The 19798-nt window shown below is 42.5% G+C and overlaps 1 protein-coding gene across 1 annotated transcript; it reads left to right on the forward strand.

Annotated features, from left to right (window-relative positions):
- Positions 1 to 5681: 5681 nt before the first annotated feature.
- CAGE1 (cancer antigen 1) lies at positions 5682 to 15591 on the forward strand. Its single transcript, XM_084618316.1, has 6 exons — positions 5682 to 5758; positions 7919 to 8026; positions 8511 to 8615; positions 9130 to 9200; positions 15199 to 15238; positions 15510 to 15591. Coding segments are annotated over exons 1-5 (336 nt in total). The 5' UTR covers positions 5682 to 5707; the 3' UTR covers positions 15200 to 15238; positions 15510 to 15591.
- Positions 15592 to 19798: the final 4207 nt, after the last annotated feature.

Here is a 19798-nt window from a genome sequence, read left to right on the forward strand (position 1 = left end):
ATCTCAGTTGAAAATTCCTCCAGCCTGGGGTGTCCTCCCCTGGAGTAGAGCTGGCATGACTGGCTGCTACCCTGCTCCATGGCTTGGCAGAGGAGATGTGTTGGAGGTGTGGCCAGAGTGCTACTGTGCTCTGGTTTGTCTTAGCTGGTCACAAAGGCTACATTTACACAGCAATAAAAAACAACCTGCAGCACCAAGTCTCAGAGCCTCGGTCAACTGACTCAGGCTTGCAGGGCTTGGACCTTGGGGCTAAAAATTGCAGTGTGTGTAGACATTTGGGCTTGGGCTGGAGCCCAGGCTCTGAGACCCACGCAGGGTTTCAGAGCTGTGCTTCAGCCTGAGCCTGAACATCTACACTGCAATTTTTAGTCAGCTGACCTGGGCCAACAGCAGCCATACCGTGTGTCTTTTATTGCAGTGTAGACATGCCCTTAGGCATAGTTTAGAGAAGTATTTTTCAACCTTCTTTTGCTGGCGACCACCTTTGTACTTAACATTTTTTTTTTTACCCCCTACCTTAAGCTTGGGCTCAGGCTTCAGCCCCAAGCAGCGGGGCTCAGGCTCCGGCTTCAGCCCAGGAGGTGGGGCTTGGGCTTGAGCCCTGGGCAGCAGGGCTCAGGCTGAATTATGTAACTCGGCTTCACAGGGCTCCTTGTGGCATGGAGCACCGGGCAGTTGCCCTGCTTGCCACTCCCTAGCACCAGCCCTGCACTGGCAACCCTCTTAAACCCGTCCCGCGACACGCAGATTTTGAGCACTTACCAAGATGCTGTAAATTACAGCAGGGCTAGGACTGGGACAGAACCAGTCTGAAAGTCAGGGAGCTGCAGAATGGCTCATTTGTGTCCTCCCTGCTGTACTTTACATTGACCAGATGCAGCAAAGAATCTGGTCTGTAGTACAGAAGATGCTGACTTCACACAGATACTATGGAATTGTATAAAACTACAAACATATTGGGAGAATTTACAGTAAATAACAAATGAACTGTTGGAACAGGATGAAAATTCTCCACTGGATCCAAGGATGGTTCTCTCTTGTATCCCTCATGAAGGTGACTATTTCATCTTGCAAATAGAAATTTCTGAATATTCTTGATTTCTTTTGCAATGTTAATGTTTCATAGCCATGGAAATGAGAAAAGGTCTTGCCAGTATGCAAGTGGATATGTGAAGTTTCACAGTGTTGCAAGAACTGGGGTGAAATCCTGGCCCCTTTGAAATCAATAACATAACTCTCATAGATTTCAATGGGGCCAGGATTTCACCCCTGCTACACAGACTGTGAAATAATAACACCTTTCAAAAATTTGGACTCCTTCCCTAGATGCAATGGTATAAAATAGCTTATTCCTTCCATTGTCCTCCCTAAGTCTCCAATCCTGCATTGAGCAACATGTGGGCAGAGCCCACAGGGATCCAGGTGGATGCAGTGATTCACCCATGCAGTTCACATTGCAGGAGCAGGGCCTTTGTTTGTAAAAGTGGGGCTTGCCTACATGGTGAGTTAGCTTGCAGCAAGCCAGGGTGCGAATTTACAGCCCACTGGCCTGCCATGCATTAACTTGCTGAGTGGACCCTGCTACCACAAACTAAAAGTTCCATAGTGTGTGTCGACATATTCCGTTTGAATCTTGCTAGAGGTACCAGGAGTCTGTATGACATTCCTTGTGATAATCTTTTTAAAAATATATCAGTAATTTTCCTCTTTCAGTACTATAGGGAGAGCTTGGAAGCCTGAGTCTCCCCTCGCATCTAGGACCTGACTCAGTGCCCACTGAAGTCAATGGGAAACAGGCTAATAATGATTGGTAATACAGTATGTGGCATGTACAGGAAACGGAGCACTGGCCTATTCTATTCAAACCATACTGAAGACCTTTAAAGTTGTATGGACTCCTTGCATGGCAGAACATCTACAAGCCTCACGGAAGAAGAGAAGAGAGAAATGGACAGATGGACAATTTAGAACTGATATTAGACTAATTTTAGTTCATTGTTTGAAAAGAGTAAAGAATTTGCAAAACCCAAGCATCAATGAAGTGGTGAATTCTTCCTCAGTTGTATGGCTGTTTCATGATGTACAACAGCATTACTGGCTATTCCTATAATGGATATGTTTGTTATTTAATCATTTAATTTCTTAATATGTCTATATTTTATTCAATATTTTGAGTGTTTATTTAAGCCCTCTTTGACAAATTCAGAGCAGAACAAAGGACAAAACTGAAACCAGGGGTCAAATTCTGCATAACTGGACTGGGATTCAGGAAATCTGGGTTCAATTTCTGTCACAGACATCCTGTATAACATTGATCAAGTCACTGAGTCCTGGTCCTTCAGCTAACTGCATGTAGTGGCAGTGAGCCCCTATGGAGCCCCAGTGAAGAGAACTGATCTATTCATGGGTGTACTGCTGCAACCGCACATCATCAGTTGCGGAGCCAGGGCTTTACTCTCTCTATGCCTCCGTTCCCATCTATCAAATGGGAATAATATTCCATTTTTCCCATTCCTTAGTTTGTCTAGTCTAATTGGATGGTAAGCTTTTTGAGACAGAGGTTGTATCTTGCTAAGTGTATGCACAATGGCTAGCATAGTGGGCCTTTAGTTGCTATTGTAATAAAAATAAATAATGCACACATAAAATTCCAAAGAACAGCTCCCATTTTGACTTCAAGCCTACCCTTCAATTTTAATCACAGGCAAATCCTTGGGGAGTCTTTGGGAGGGAGAGGGAATTATTTTTATTCCCCTCAATTCTTCCTTTCTGTCATTCATTTTTTACTTATTTCAAGTGTCCACCTATTGCTCTATGAATTTTTATAATAGATAAGGTAACACTGAAATCATTATGTGTAATAAACTAAATCTCCCACCACTGGCATAGTTATATTTTCCCACGACAGTAATCCTAGCTAACCTCCCCTTCCCTACATTATTCAATCCATGTCCTTCAAGCCATGCTTCCCAAACAGGAAGAGAAGAAAGATGGTCCTTTACAGCATGTCTGGAAGGTTCACAAATCTGTGCTCTGGTAAACCAAGGGGGAAGTAAGTTCCAGAGTCACAGATCTCTCATGGAAAATGTCCTATCAGCAGGCCCTTCCTGTTTAAGCCAGGGCTCTCCAGCTACAAAAACCTCCACTGATCACAGATGAGGTTGTGCCTCAAGGGGAGGGAGCCAGTCTCTCATGTAGGCAGGTGGTTCCAAACCATTTTGGACAATGTAAGTTAAAACAGACACCTTAAACTTCACCTGGAAACTAAAAAGCAGCCGATGCAGATCACAGGGTACAGCTGTTACATGGTTAAAAGCCTGGTGGTTGGACTTCCAGCAAAGGACCTCTAGTTGTGGTTGCTTCCAAAATCAATCTGAACTATCTCTGGGCAGGCCATCGGGATGTCACTGAACAATAATATTAGGTGTTCTTTCCCCCTAAAGTCACTACTGTTCCCAGCACTATCTGGTCTAGGGAACAAGTTCAGAACCTGATGGCTCTGAACAGACCTCAGTTAGGCCTGGTTAATCTCATTAGTTTGACTGTTTAAACGTTGTTAATGCTGTCTCACTGTTATGCTTACTAGGACATGGATTCTACCATTGAATATTCCAAGAAGAATGAAATTATTACTGAATTGGGAGAAAAAATGAAGAACGTCACCCTTAAAAAGAAAACCTTGGAGAAAGAGGTAAATATTCCCTCATTCTTGGTGAAGGTAGAAGTGAGGCTCCTGCCAGCCCAGACTGTCCCGAGAAGAAAGACAGATTCAGCAAAACAACAACATAATGCTAGGTGATGTCTTCTATGGGAATGACTATGAAAATCATTTCTGAGACTCAAACTGTCCTCATCAGGGTCTGAATCTCTGTTTGGTTCCTGATGAAGAAGGTGCAATCCTCAAAAGCTTACCCATTTAATTCTGAATTTTCCAATAAAAGGCATCACCTATAATTCCATGATGCTGTTTTTTATAATTCTAATTCCTGCTGAGATATGTTCCCAAATTTCTGGGGCAAACTCAGCAAAATAGTGCCCTCGATCTGTGGGTCTGGGTATTATATCCCTCTGTTAATCACCTTTTAAATTGGCCAAGAGGTTTCCACTGGAGTGTAAGTCAAAACTCCAGTCAAAATATTTTATACAGTAGAAACCATTTACTCAGCAACCTGACAAATAGTATGGCTGCTTAATTCGGAAGACTACCGAGAACAAATTCAGGCAATGACTTTTCCATGACTCTAAAGAATGGGGATAAATGGCAGGTACATTGCCGTATGCTAGGATGTGTGCCAATACTGCGTGCAGTGTCCATACCTTCTGTACTGGTCCACTAGGAGGAGCTAGAACCAAGCCCATTGTGGTGAAGCATTCAAGCTCCATTGCTAGTACTATGGATGGGGAATACTCTGCATCTGCAAATCTTGCCACCCTACCTTGTGCTGTACAGTGGTGGAACATAAGCACGGCCATCCTGGGTCAGCCCAAAGGTCCATCAAGCCTAGTATCCTGTCCTCTGACAGTGGCCAATGGCAGGTGCCCCAAAGGGAACGAACAGACAGGTTATCATCAAGTGATCCATGCCCTGTCACCCAATCCCAGCTTCTGGCAAACAGAGGCTAGGGACACCATTCCTGCTCATCCTAGCTAATAGCCATTGATGGACCTATCTTCTATGAATCTATCTAGCTCCCTTTTGAGCCCCGATATAGTATTGGCCTTCACAACACCCTCTGGCAAGGAGTTCCAGAGGTTGACAGTGTGTTGCGTGAAAAAATACTTTCTTGTGTTTGTTTTAAACCTTCTACCTATTAATTTCATTTGGTGGCCCCTTGTTCCTGTATTATGAGAAGGAATAAATAACACTTGAACTTACTCAGTATATGTTTCTAAATGGAATCAAATTGTTCTCCCGCTTAACCTTGAATGGCTGGTTAAACTGACTTATCTTGGGAACCTGGCTTCTGATCCTCACATTTCGTTCTGGATACCGCCTTATAAATAGGCTTTTATAAACATACTATTTTACAGAGTGACTATGCCCCTGTATTGATACCAAAATATTGTTACAAGAGATGACAGTGCAATTGGAACTCTGAATTTCTTTAAAGGGAATGTCAGTTGCTGCACTCTAGTACTGCTACAAAATGTCCCTTAATGTACCCAGGTTTGCTGTTCTGTCTGAAGAAAAGAGAAAATTGATATGAAAATCAAAATAAATAAAAAATAAATTAAGGAACAGATCTGTAGCCAGCTCCAGGGGAGGGATGGGTTTCAGCAGGGGCTAGGGTCTAACAGGCACTCTTGATCCCTAAGGCCCAGATCTTGCAACTATCTCCATGCAGCTGTACCCCTGCATAGGTGCCTGGACTGGGATGAGAAGTGATAAAAATTGTTGGATGAACACAGCAATGGGCATGATACAAAAATCTGAACAGAATAAATTGGATACATTTGGTAGCTGTGCTTCCTTCTGTGGATACTGAAGTGATATAAATAACGTACTACACCCAGGCTCTGTCTATCATTTTATAAGGCAGTATTTTTTGGTTGGGAGTCTCTCCACCCAAGATTTGCTTGTGTGATTGATAGTTTTTCTGCTATGTGTTAAAAATAAATTATACTTGAGCGGCATATATTCTCTCTTTCACGTACTTTAATCACTGTAAATATTTAGTTACAGAAACACAGGGAAAGCATAGCAGCCATGAGAGAGTTAATTATTCATGAGAAAGCTTCCCAAGATCAAGTGACTGAGGTGAGTTCAACATTATCAACAGTTATAGAAATTAGAGGTAATAGGTTGGTGTTTGGTCAGTATTAATATACGGTGATATTAGATTAAAATATGACTTAGTTCCCCAGGGGCAGGATTGTCTCATTCTGTGGGTGAGTCTAGATTGCAGTTTAAGCAGATGAACCCAGAGTGGCTTTAATGTAGCTGGCTTGGGTCCTGGAGTGAAGCTGCCGCAGCACAGGCCAACCCAGCACCCTCGATAACTACCTTAAGGGCTAGCCTATGCTAAGCGTGTGCTGCTGCTGCTTCACTACTCCAGGATCTGAGCTAGCTAAATTAAAGTTAGCTCAGGAAAGTCTATTTGAGCTGCACACCCTGTGATTTTGCCTAGACATACCCTTTGTGTTTGTATAGAGCCTAACACAATAGGGTTTCAGTCCTGATTAGGGCCCTGGGTGCTAAGACGAATACACTACTACTAACAGTACAATAAAAACTAGATGTGTGTATCCGAGTTCTGCCGGCTTAGCACCTGCTGCAGTGCCCCTGTTGTGGACAGATATGCAGGGAACTTTGGGGAAGGCGTTTCAGTGCATAGGTACAATAACAGTTGGGTGTGTTTGGAATCACCGCACTAATACATATAAACCAAACAGTCTAATGAAGTCACACTGCTCTGTTGCAGGGCAAGACAGTGCCAGCGGTGCTACCCCATTCATTAACATAGTGACTTACCTAGTGTAGACAGGCCTCCTTTTTCACTCTTCCTCTCCCTTTCCAAATTTCATGCCCTATCTGTAAAAGAGCTGTTATATTTTTATTGACTATCAAGAAGACAAGGTGTAGGTAGGTCAGGATTCAGAATTGGATGTGTTTGTTTCCCAGAACCCATACTCCATTGCCACATGCCTCACCTCTCCCAGCTGGCTATGGTCCAGTTGGGGAATGCCTGAGGGAGTCAAACTTTGGTCATTCGCTCTACACTCCCAGTCCTGATATACCCCTGGCACCAGGGCCTGCAAGGAAGGCAGCCTAGAGCCCTGTCTGACATCTGTGTGCCATCTAGGGACATCCAGTGCTGGGGGAATTCTTTGCATGGGAATTATAATTAAGGCTATGTTTATGTCACGGAAGTCATGGAAGTCACGGAATCCGACTTCTAGAGACCTCCGTGACATTCTCCGCTTCAGCCCCAGGGGCTGTGGGACTCTGGAGGTGGTAGCTAGCGGGGCCCTGGCAGGGTTTCAGTGACAGGGGCCCCCCTGCAAGGTTCTAGCAACAGGTGACAGACTCCTGAGGGGGCCCTCCTCGGGGTTCCAGTGACAGGCGACAGCCTTGTGCGGGGGAGGGGGACATCTCAGGCAAGCGGCTGGGGGTGTCCGAATTTTTTCTTTAGGAAATATGGTCACTCTGCTGCTCCCAGTCACCAGGGGCGGAGGGGTCCCCCCCGCAGCTTCTACCTGCCATGGGTGGAGGGGAAACCCCACAGCTCCCAGCCGCCACAGTGGTGGGGGAACCCATGGAGCCACAGCAGCAAAAGTCACAGAGGGGTCATGGCTTCCATGAATTTTTGTTTATTGCCCATGACCTGTCTGTGACTTTTACTAAAAATAACCATGACAAAATCTTAGCCTTAGTTATAGTGAGTCTCAGCTTCCTTTACATTGCTTGAGAGTCACAAAGGGAGTGGAGCTGGGGTGAGATTCTGTGCCATAATCTTTTTACATTTTACACTTTAAAAAGCTGTATCAGAATGAATAGAACTCTGTGGATCAGTCACGTTTACCAAACATTTTAAATTCTGGCATGTAGTCTTTAGGAAAATGTAAACATACTAAATAGAGGATTTGAGTCATTACTGCATTACTCCAGTTTTAGGTAAGTGTAACACTTCTAAAATCAGCAGAATTACACCAGTTTAAACCTGGATTAACAAGTGGAGAATCAGGCCCAGAGAGTATATTGTCCTGATTTTGACAAGCAATTTTTTTAAAAAATGAGTGTGTTGGAAACCTTGAAGACCAAACTAGTCTTTGGTAGATTGAGTGGTTTGGATAATAGTTGTAAAAATAGACTAATTACATTATGGAACTTGAAATCCATTATTATAGAAAAGGAAGCAAGTATAATGACTAATATTGGATTTGACCCAATTTTCCTTAATGACACATTTATCCATAGGATGCAGGTGCTGGTCAAGAGGAAACTGGGAGTGGCACAGAACTGCTTGATTTGCTGAGAACAAAACTGGGTGAATACCATAAGCAAAGTGATGACCTCCATTGCCAGGTGAGGAAACCAGTATATGACAGAATAAGGCCTTGGAAGTTATTTTTGTTGGAAAACAGTGTACAATAATGCTTTGTCACACTGCATTCTAGTTCACTTCCTAAGTCTGGTGAACCTTACGTACTCCTATGGATATATTTACATACACATACAAACACAGACACATTCTGGTGGTGATAAGTAATGGCATTTTCTATTTATAGTGCTTGCCATCTGGGAGCCTCAAAATACTTTACAAATATTAATGATTTATGCCTCACAATACCCCTAGTAAGTACAAGCAGCGTATCCTCACTTTACAGTTTGGGAACTGAGACAAGTGACAAATAAAGGCTTGCAAAGACCACTATCCCTTTTCAGGAAGTCATGGCTGCCATCTATCTTCCACTCTTCCATTCTGAGTGGTAGCTCTTTATTTCTGATGTTTAACAGGACACATTTAAGACAGTAATTGTCAATGAAATATTTTTGTTGTTTTTCTGAGATTACAAAACTCGAAAACCATCTGGCGCTAAAGGAAGAAGAATGTAAGAGACTCACAGGAGAAAATGAGAAGCTTCAAGGAGATTTGGGTAGCTTGACATGCAAGGTACAAGTGTGATTGTATAGCAGAAACTTTACATGTTAACCTGACACAATGGAAAGTTGACATTTTCAGGACATTTGTTTATATTGTATGTTTCTCCCCCTCTTCCGACCTATCTTAATTGTCTTCTTAGACTTGTGAACTCTTTGTCAGATCTCACAAAGTAAGCAGAGTTGGGCCAGATCAGTACTTGGATGGGAAACCTCTAAAGAACACAGAGCTGGGTTTGATATACTTTGATAGAAAAGGAAGCTAAACTCAGTATGTGTAGAAACTTAGCATATGAGCCAAGTCCTGCTTACTTTATTTACATGGTTAGTCCCTCTAAAATCAGTAGAATTATCTGCATCAGCAGGACAAGTAGGATATAGCTGTGGAATGCTCATTAGGGACAGTGGGAGCAACACATACAAATGCAAGACCTATGGAGATGAGAATGTATTGCTTTGTGGAAACTGTCTTTTGCTGTTTTAGATATTATACAGCAGCTAATCACTTGATGATTTTATTTTGAAAGGTAACATCATATGAGGAAATTATTGAATGTGCTGACCAAAGGCTTGAGATAGCAAGTTCCCAGATATCATAGTAGGTTGACTGAACTAATTACTTGATTTTCTTCATTTTGCAGAGAAGTGTGTGTGTGTGTGTGTGTGTGTGAGAGAGAGAGAGATTTTCCCTTGCTTCCCTTATTCAGGGAGACAAAGAATAAATTATGTTCCTTGATATGACAGTATTTTTATATTTTATAATTACTGAAATGTGCTAGATACTGTACAACATAAAACATGAGAACAAAGATCAGTTGTTTTGTACAATACATATCACCGAAACTAAAAGGATAGGCCTCCATCCTCAGCTGCAGCAATGGAGTAAACAGTGAATCTTTGGAAGGGGATTGCAAAGGTGGTCTTATCTTGGTAAAGATGTGTCATGGAGCATTCACACAATGTATGTTAGAGCAGCCTAAGGGTGAGTCCCGCTTACACTAGCTGCAATGGACCAATTTACACAGCTGCAATGGACCAATTTACAACTCATTGGCTTACATCTGTCCCGAAGAGTTGATATGACATCTGTGGATTGTCAGAGTGCAGGGGAGCCTCTGGAGCTTTGACCATGCTCCCTACAGTGGCAATGGGAGAGGGACATAGAAGTTGTTATGGCTGCCTTACATTACCTGAGCATCCCATTAAAATGAGGGCCTTTCCCAGGCCTGGCTATGCCTAATTTAGGGCCAACTTGCACCATTCCAGTTGAGAACTGGGATAAGAGCTTTGCAATATATACAGCTTGAGGCTTGTATATTATTTATAACATTTTTTGGTATCAATCTTCTTCCCAAAACCAACAAACAGAAACAAACCCACCAACACCAAATGGAAGCTGGAAATGTTTTTAAGTGTGGCTATTTGGAGTGCTTCATCCATTGTGCTACACTTCCTAATGTACTTGAAAGAGTCATGATCAGTTCCACCTTTCTCCTTAACGACGACAAAAAAATTATCTAGATCACTTGATCTTTCAACAGCTATCTTCTGTTTCTATTTCTTCTGTGTCTGACAAGTACATCAAAAGTGGTCAAGCTGACAGGACATATTATTTCTCAACTTCTTTTTATTTGTTTGATCTTCAAACAGTTATCACTGTTCTTTAGACAGAACAAAAAATCTGAAAGTTTTTGAGAAAATGTTGTTGCAGTATAACAGCAACAATTCCTTTCTGGAAATTAAAACTCTTAAGGCTGTGATTCTCAAAGGAACACAAAGCAGTTAGTTGTCTGAAATCCTAATGAATTTTATGAGAGCTTGAAGTTTAAACCTCTTAAAGTGCTTTTGAAAATCCCAGCCTCAATGCCTAATCATAACCCCTTTGAAGTCAATGGGAGATTTGCCATTATTTCACTAGGAGCAGGCATGGACCCCTAGGACCCATTTCTCTGAGGTGCTGAGTGCTCTCAAGTCCCATTGATTTTCAGATCTCAAATGGGGTACCCAATAATAAAGTAAATGGGAGCAGAGAGCACTTGGCACCTTGCAGAATCAGACTCCACATGAATATGACATCATACCCGGTAACAAATTTATTTTACTGTTACAGGACAGGAAATGACATGGTAACAATGACAAGGCCCAATCCTGCACTATGCACACTACTTATTACCATGAGTAGTACAAAGTACATCAGCAGGTCTGCTAAGGGTAGTAAACACCAAGCTCTGTAAATAAGGTTCTGCAGGACTGGTCACTGAAGCTCTGATTCAGGGCAGCACTTCAGCACATGCTTTTAAAGTTAAACATGTGCTGAACTGCTGCCCTGAATCAGGGTCTGAGTTTGTAAAAGCATGCAGTTGATTAAATATGTAAGAGATAATAAGGTTATGTAATCCAAACCTCTTTCCCAAGGCTGATATATATCCCATATAGATTGCATGGGACTAGTGGTGTCAGTTATACCACAGAAATATGTATTATGGACTATCTTTATCAATAGAGTAAGTGTCAGAGGATTTCACGGGGGAGGGGTGGGGGATTAAAAACACAAGTTAAAACTTATTTTTCTACTGAGGTCTTCCATTGTCTGGCTAGTAGGGACATTCAGGATCTATTTTTAGGCCTACTACAATTTTAAAACATGCTTTATTTTCCTGTTATTCTTTTCTAATTTGAGAAATCCAGCACAAGATGGGGAAGACTAAAAAGCCTGTCAAACTCTGACTGAGAGGCTCAGTGACCAAAACCAACATTTTCAAAAGTGGCTTCAGATTTTGAATGCCCAACCTGAGATGCCTTGGGCCTGATTTTCAGAGATGCTAAAGATCTGCAAATCCCATTGACTTCAATTAGAATTGTGGGATCTCATGACTTTTGGAATCCAAAAATGACTTTAGGCCCAGGGTATCTCAATTTTGGAATCCAAAAATGTAGGCACAAAAAACAAAAGGCCAATTTTGAAAACTTTGACTTAATAGTCTAGTAATACATGTAGTGAAGTAATAGATGGTAAAATGTGTGCTCTGTAAAGTATATGCTTTATTGGGAAAATCCCATTGTAAGATATTCCAATAAGACCTATTATTAGTTATAATTATTATATACAATAGTCATTTACCTTTTAGAAAAGTCCTATAGAAATATAATAGGGCTGAAACCGACAGGATTATATGGCTCTATAGAATGACTCTAGAAAACTACAGAATTTAATAGAGAATTATATCCTTACTATTGAATTGTATAGGTTGATCAGATATGTATTTATTATTATTATTTAGAGACCTCAACTGAGATTTGGGCCCCATTGTGATAGGCACTGTGCAGTCACATAATAAGACACAGTCTTAACCCCAAAGACCTTACACCTAGATCTGCAGTGGTACTGAGTCACCTGAGTCTCACTGAAATCAGTGAGAGTTAGATGCCTAAATACCTTTGAGGACCTGGGCCTTACATTCTAAATAAATAAGACAGACAAAGGGTGGGAGGAGAAATTGAGGCACAGAGAGGTAAAGTGACTTGCCCAAGTTCATACAACAGGTCAGTAGAACCCAGGTGTCCTGACTCCTGGTCCAGTACCCTGTCTTCTAGATTTCCTAGCCTGATTAAAAATTCTATAGACATGTTCTAATTCTCTCTTAAATTGTGTAGGCCTTCTCTATAAAAGCTATATTTAATTAATAAAATGCATCTAATTACAAAATCAAGGTGCATGTATAAAAATGTGTAAGAAAATACAGTTTATACAATTTTTAAAGGAAGAGATTTTCCCCCAAAACAATTTAAATATCAACTCACCAACTCTTCAAACATGCAATTCCACCACCACTCAGGCAGGCAATGTGTCTTAAGGGTCAACATACTGGGGTTCTCTTGGTTCACCAGAGGCAAGCATCTTCCTGAGTTGAGTGATATTCAGTGAGAACAACCTGCTAACAGTTCCAGATATTTCATTCTAAGAATGATATCTGGAGTGCCTCATTTGATTTACTGAATTCTAGCGCAAGTCCGCCCTTATCAGAAGACTTCCCACAGCCTAAGAGGAGGAGCAATTAAACCCAGGGTTCAAGTGATCGCGCGGGACAACAAATGATTAAGCAGGGACAAGAGTGAGGGTCTTAGGTTCAAAATCAGGGATTCAGAGGGGGACATCGAGAAGAGAACCCCGGACAGTGCCCATTGCTTCTCAAAGATGGCTAGGGAGCCAGCGGATGCTGCCCAGAGGAACTCTGCCTGGATGTGTGAAACAAGGGAGGAATAGAAGTAGGCCCCACAGTCACAGAGTGAGTACTTTCCCGTCCAACATCCTCCTCCTGGTATCGTAGATGGCCATTTTGACCAGCGCCAGGAGGAGGTTGATGAGGAGGTCTTGTGACTTCATGGGGCCATGAAAAGGGTGTGCAAAAATGAAAAAGTGTGGGGAAAAGTGCAGCCAGAACCTCAAAAGGAGGCTCTGAAGGAACTGGAAAAGGGTCTGCAACATGGCACACTGCAGATAAATGTGTGCCAGGGTCTCCCTCATGCTGCAAAATGGACAGGCATCAGGGATGGGAGTGATCTGCTCCAGGTACATGCCCATGCTGATGGTTCCATGAAGGAGCTGCCAGAGCTGATATCCTTGGCGGCCACGTGGAACTCATCTGATTTCAGCTGCTGCTACCAAACATGGGAGGAGAGGAAGTCTCTAGGTAACTCAGGCCCAAACCTCCCAAGACTTTAGGCCTTGATTCAGCAAAGCACTTGAGCATGTTCTCATCTTTAACCATATGAGAAGTCCCACTGAAATCAAGGCATCTATTCAAGTGTTTAAAATTAAGCACATGTTTAAGTGTTTTGCTGCATCAGAACCTTATACACCAAAGTTACCACTTTGAACTGAATCCAGAAGTGAATAGGAAACCAGTGTTGTTCCTGGAATATTGGTGACTAACCTGGCTCAATAGCCAAGTAATCCAGCCTTGAAGTCTCAATGGTATGAATAGCCATAGCAAGGTCCAGATCTAAGAATAATAACTGCAGGTACAAAGCACTTTTAGCCACTAAAGGCACCTGAGATTATAGGAGCAGTTGGGGACCCAAAAGCACCCCCAGTTGTGAACCTCTTGGACAAAAGGTGGGACACCTCTTCAACAGGGATGGTAAGAATAACCCCTGCTGTACCCCCAAGAATTCTCTCTGTCCCACACGCTTACCTCCATCATGTTTGGATTTAGCTTCAGCCAGCTTGTTCTCATTCAAGTGCCGATCTCAGCCAGGCACTGGGAACACAAACACACTGCACCATTCTGAGTTGAAAGAAAAATTAGGCAGACATAGAATGTGGTGTTACACTGATGACACTGCTGCCCAAATTGCTTTCTATACACCCTTCAAGCCCCCCACCCCTTGCATCCAACCCACCCAGTGTCTTCACATACAGTACATGCAGAAGAGACAGTTTGATAGTCTTAATTTCTGTACTGTACCTAATAAAAATATTTGTACTGAAAAATAAGGATAGATACATCTATATCTATACAGTGTACAAACAGTTACATTGTCTCTTGCTGACAGTTTAGAGAAAAGAAACAAGCATCTGGAAGACTTAATAAAGAAGTTCAAAATGAAAGCCAGAAAGCTGAGGTAAACATCATACAGTTCAAATGCCAGAATAAAAGTTTTTTTTAAAAAATCAACCCTTTTTATAATAGATACTATCAACTGAGGGCCCTTTTTGCAGGGAAAAAAAATCTATATAACTGAACACTGTCATGATCAGCCCCTTCTAGCTGAAAATAACTCTTTTTAATACAAAGTAGCATTGCCAATTTTGGTTGTATGTATTCCTGGAGGTTTTATCATGTGACATAATAACCTTTAATTAAAGATTAATCTTTAATTCCTGGAGACTCCAGGACAAACCTGTGGGGTTGGTAATCCTAATACAAAGATGTTTGTCCATATCAATCAGATCTTCTGTAGATGTCTTGACAGGGAATTCCTAATGCTCCTTCTTTGATTCACAGAAATAGTATCAGAGAGGAGGTGTATCATATAATCAAGTTGTGATAATAGCAACTATTGCTACTGATTGGCTTATTACACCTGTGAACTGAGCTCACAGCTAGTCTATGCTAAAACATTCTACTGTTAGTGTTTCCTGTCCATGTCCCCCTACCTGCTTGCTTGTTTCACACACTTGTTATGTTTTCTTTTAGACTGTAAGGTCTTTGTTACAGGGTCTGTCATTTACTATATTAGTATATTATATATACAAGCACAGTAAGGCCCCAGCCTAATTGAGGCCTTCAGGTGTTACAACACTATAAATAACAATAATTTCAACCTTTCCCTTGGGCTATAGGGGTTATCCAGCTCTTTTGAAATATGCCTTCCACCACCTGCGAGTTAGAATACACCTCTAGCAGTTTCAGTAACAGCACCATTTAGTGTCCATTTATAAATGGATGTGGGGCAGCGGTCAGTTAATTCAGTTAGAAAATAATTTTCATCTTTGTTGCCCAGAAGATGTTAGGATATCATTCCAGGTTCTAGCACACCAAACAGAAAACCTCCTATGTCACAGAAACAACCTATCTTTGTAATTTCCACAGGCAAAGATGTTGGTCTGCTTTTCCAAAAGCCACTACTGAGGTAAGTCAAAGAACGTTGCCAATGATTGTTCATAATCAAAAGTGACTTATTTTCAGAAAAGTTGGCATAATATATCTGTTTGGATATTATTTGCTGAGAGATACTTGCCCCAATAACCAGGATTTAGAGAGTCTTATCCAGTTTCAGATTAAACATTATTGTAAATCGATGCATAAGAGCATTTCAATACATTAAGAATCAGAAGTTTAAAAAAAAAACAACCTAGAGAAATCTTCAGATTGTGATTTATGTTTTTTCCTATAATTTACAGGGTCAAGATGTTCAAAAATCAAATGGAAACAATGTAGATACTAAAGAACAGAAGATGAAATATTCTCTCTATCACTGTCAGAGCAGTAAATTGCATGTGTTCAAGTGATGTATTAAAGTTAATGCAAACCATGGACAAAACACTATTCATTTTTCACCTTTCCTTTGTATATAAATTACGGAAGTAACAACGAGAGGAAACTGAAAGTTTGAGGGCAGTTTTTGGATGTAGTGGATTCTTTCCTGAGTGCTTTGCATACTGGACTGGGGAGGGCTTTTCCCAGTTTCAAACTCAATATATATCTTGCATTAGTTTGACGTTGGAGAGCCTGGTAGTTGACAAGCCTGGGATTATTTATGTGGAGAAGCGAATGCAGGTATCTCATTCTATGCATAGCCTATCTGTGATGGAGAATTTAAAAATAAACTCCAACTTTAAACTGGGAGCATATGAAACACTGCAGGTTAGACAAAGGAGTCTGCATGGGATAATGTAATAAGCAGCTGCAGGTTTAAGGCTCAATTATGCAGTGCCTCCTGGAGGAAATTAATAATTCTATCTTCAGAGCAGGGTTTGGATACTGTGCAATAAGACCTGGGGCCACGCACTGAACTATTATGAGAAAACAAAATATTGAATAGCTGCTTGTTAAGTGAACACCATCCATCCTGAGCACTGAATGACGCAAAAAATAGTATGTGGTCATGCAGGTAAATACTGTATCATAATGAATGTGTGACAGGAGAACAAATTAAGCTTGATTTTTTAATTTTTGAGTAGTTGACTTTGCAACCTTAATAGTGTTCTTTTAACATAGTTTAATTAAACAATTAACTCACTAGTATAATATTAAGATATTAATATTAATATCAACAATCTTCAAAGAAACTAGGAATTGTTTTAAAATACCGTACTAAATAGAAAAATTGGCATCTCTGGTTCTTACTGGTTTGCGGAAAATCAGGTCCCATAGTTTTGCTAGATGGTTGGCTATTTTAAATTATGGCACTTTTATATGCAAGAGTACTCTAACACATATGGGCCCTGACCCAATGCTCACAAAAGTCAACAACCATCTTTCCATTGACTTCAAAGGACATTGGATCAGGCTTATAGGCCCCGGTTCAAAAGTACATAGGCACCTGTTTAACTGATAAGATGTAAAAACATCTTTATGCATTTGTTCCTGGAAAGCGCACAACACGTGCACACACCACTCATATTGATCCCATGGTTTAAGAAAAAAGACACCAAATACCACAAGTTTCACAACACAATCATGAGAGTTAGTAACACTGAACAAAACCCTAAGGCTAAACCCAGGGTTGTAAGTTCAATCCTTGAGGGGGCCAATTGGGGATCTGGGGCAAAAATTGGGATTGGTCCTGCTTTGAGCAGGGGGTTGGACTAGATGACCTCCTGAGATCCCTTCCAACCCTGATAGTCTATGATTGTATGAAAGACCCAGTGCCTGACATGTCCACTTCATCTGTCAGTATGCTACCCCAAAGAGATACCTGGTGCCGCCATGGGACATGGACCATCTTGGATGGAGAAGCCAGTGTCTGGGAGTGGATGGTGAGGGGTTTGCACTGTCCTGCCTTGATTTAACCCCAATGAGGGGTGAGTCACCAGCCAGCAGCATGAGGGCCTTAGTGAGATAGGACATGGATATTGGGGTGGGGTTAGTTCTCTCCCCTCCTACACGATTAAAAAAAAAAAGGTAGGGCTGGCATTAATAAATGCAGGGAGGTGCTGGGTTTGGAACAGTAGCCTGGTTATCTCATGCTATTCAAATGGATAAAACGTAGTCATGGCACAAAGCTACTGTGCACAGGGTCAGCCAACAGCTAGCATGGCCCCCGCTCCCCCCAGTAGCACAGCCTGTCTGCACCTCACAGCTGCCCGCTTTGGGCCAACCAACCAAGCCCCCGCACGTGCTGGTGCAGAGCCTCCCCGCTCCTTCGCATAAACGCGGGGGGAAGGGGCCGCTCGCCATAGACTTGAGCTAAGAACAACATCGCACATGCGCAACGTGAACCTTACGGACTAACATGAAGGGGAAAGGAGTCCAGGAGAGCTGGCTGTATTTCAAGGAATCCCTGTTGAGGTTACAGGGACAAACCATCCCGATGAGTCGAAAGAATAGTAAATATGGCAGGCGACCAGCTTGGCTTAATGGTGAAATCCTAGCAGATCTTAAACATAAAAAAGAAGCTTACAAGAAGTGGAAGGTTGGACATATGACCAGGGAAGAGTATAAAAATATTGCTCGGGCATGTAGGAATGATATCAGGAGGGCCAAATCGCACCTGGAGCTGCAGCTAGCAAGAGATGTCAAGAGTAACAAGAAGGGTTTCTTCAGGTATGTTGGCAACAAGAAGAAAGCCAAGGAAAGTGTGGGCCCCTTACTGAATGAGGGAGGCAACCTAGTGACAGAGGATGTGGAAAAAGCTAATGTACTCAATGCTTTTTTTGCCTCTGTCTTCACTAACAAGGTCAGCTCCCAGACTGCTGCACTGGGCATCACAACATGGGGAATAGATGGCCAGCCCTCTGTGGAGAAAGAGGTGGTTAGGGTCTATTTAGAAAAGCTGGACATGCACAAGTCCATGGGGCCGGACGAGTTGCATCCGAGAGTGCTGAAGGAATTGGCGGCTGTGATTGCAGAGCCATTGGCCATTATCTTTGAAAACTCGTGGCGAACGGGGGAAGTCCCGGATGACTGGAAAAAGGCTAATGTAGTGCCAATCTTTAAAAAGGGAAGAAGGAGGATCCTGGGAACTACAGGCCAGTCAGCCTCACCTCAGTCCCTGGAAAAATCATGGAGCAGGTCCTCAAAGAATCAATCCTGAAGCACTTGCATGAGAGGAAAGTGATCAGGAACAGCCAGCATGGATTCACCAAGGTAAGGTCATGCCTGACTAATCTAATCGCCTTCTATGATGAGATTACTGGTTCTGTGGATGAAGGGAAAGCAGTGGATGTATTGTTTCTTGACTTTAGCAAAGCTTTTGACACGGTCTCCCACAGTATTCTTGTCAGCAAGTTAAGGAAGTATGGGCTGGATGAATGCACTATAAGGTGGGTAGAAAGCTGGCTAGATTGTCGGGCTCAACGGGTAGTGATCAATGGCTCCATGTCTAGTTGGCAGCCGGTGTCAAGTGGAGTGCCCCAGGGGTCGGTCCTGGGGTCGGTTTTGTTCAATATCTTCATAAATGATCTGGAGGATGGTGTAGATTGCACTTTCAGCAAATTTGCGGATGATACTAAACTGGGAGGAGTGGTAGATACGCTGGAGGGGAGGGATAGGATACAGAAGGACCTAGACCAATTGGAAGATTGGGCCAAAAGGAATCTGATGAGGTTCAATAAGGATAAGTGCAGGGTCCTGCACTTAGGACGGAAGAACCCAATGCACAGCTACAGACTAGGGACCGAATGGCTAGGCAGCAGTTCTGCGGAAAAGGACCTAGGGGTGACAGTGGACGAGAAGATGGATATGAGTCAGCAGTGTGCCCTTGTTGCCAAGAAGGCCAATGGCATTTTGGGATGTATAAGTAGGGGCATAGCGAGCGGATCGAGGGACGTGATCGTTCCCCTCTATTCGACAGTGGTGAGGCCTCATCTGGAGTACTGTGTCCAGTTTTGGGCCCCACACTACAAGAAGGATGTGGATAAATTGGAGAGAGTCCAGCGAAGGGCAACAAAAATTATTAGGGGACTGGAACACATGACTTATGAGGAGAGGCTGAGGGAGCTGGGATTGTTTAGTCTACGGAAGAGAAGAATGAGGGGGGATTTGATAGCTGCTTTCAACTACCTGAAAGGGGGTTCCAAAGAGGATGGCTCTAGACTGTTCTCAATGGTAGCAGATGACAGAACGAGGAGTAATGGTCTCAAGTTGCAGTGGGGGAGGTTTAGGTTGGATATTAGGAAAAACTTTTTCACTAGGAGGGTGGTGAAGCACTGGAATGGGTTACCTAGGGAGGTGGTAGAATCTCCTTCCTTAGAGGTTTTTAAGGTCAGGCTTGACAAAGCCCTGGCTGGGATGATTTAACTGGGAATTGGTCCTGCTTCGAGCAGGGGGTTGGACTAGATGACCTTCTGGGGTCCCTTCCAACCCTGATATTCTATGATTCTATGACCTTGCCTGCGCGCACTAGAGGACTGGGAAACGAGACCGCTCCCGCAGCACATATGCGTTTGAATTTTTGGGCATGCGCCCTAAGGGCCAGAAGAAAGCGTACGTGTTGCTAAGTCACGTGATCCCCTCCCGCTTCCTCAAC

The sequence above is a fragment of the Lepidochelys olivacea genome (genome assembly GCF_965140295.1).
Source record: "Lepidochelys olivacea isolate rLepOli2 genome assembly, chromosome: 2".
Lineage (NCBI taxonomy): Eukaryota > Metazoa > Chordata > Testudines > Cheloniidae > Lepidochelys > Lepidochelys olivacea.

Coding starts and splice junctions, on each gene's coding strand:
- CAGE1 (XM_084618316.1), top strand. CDS start 5,708: ATGAGAGAGTTAATTATTCATGAGAAAGCTTCCCAAGATCAAGTGACT. Junction 8,027..8,510: donor GTGATGACCTCCATTGCCAG/GTGAGGAAACCA, acceptor TGTTTTTCTGAG/ATTACAAAACTCGAAAACCA. Junction 8,616..9,129: donor TGGGTAGCTTGACATGCAAG/GTACAAGTGTGA, acceptor TTATTTTGAAAG/GTAACATCATATGAGGAAAT.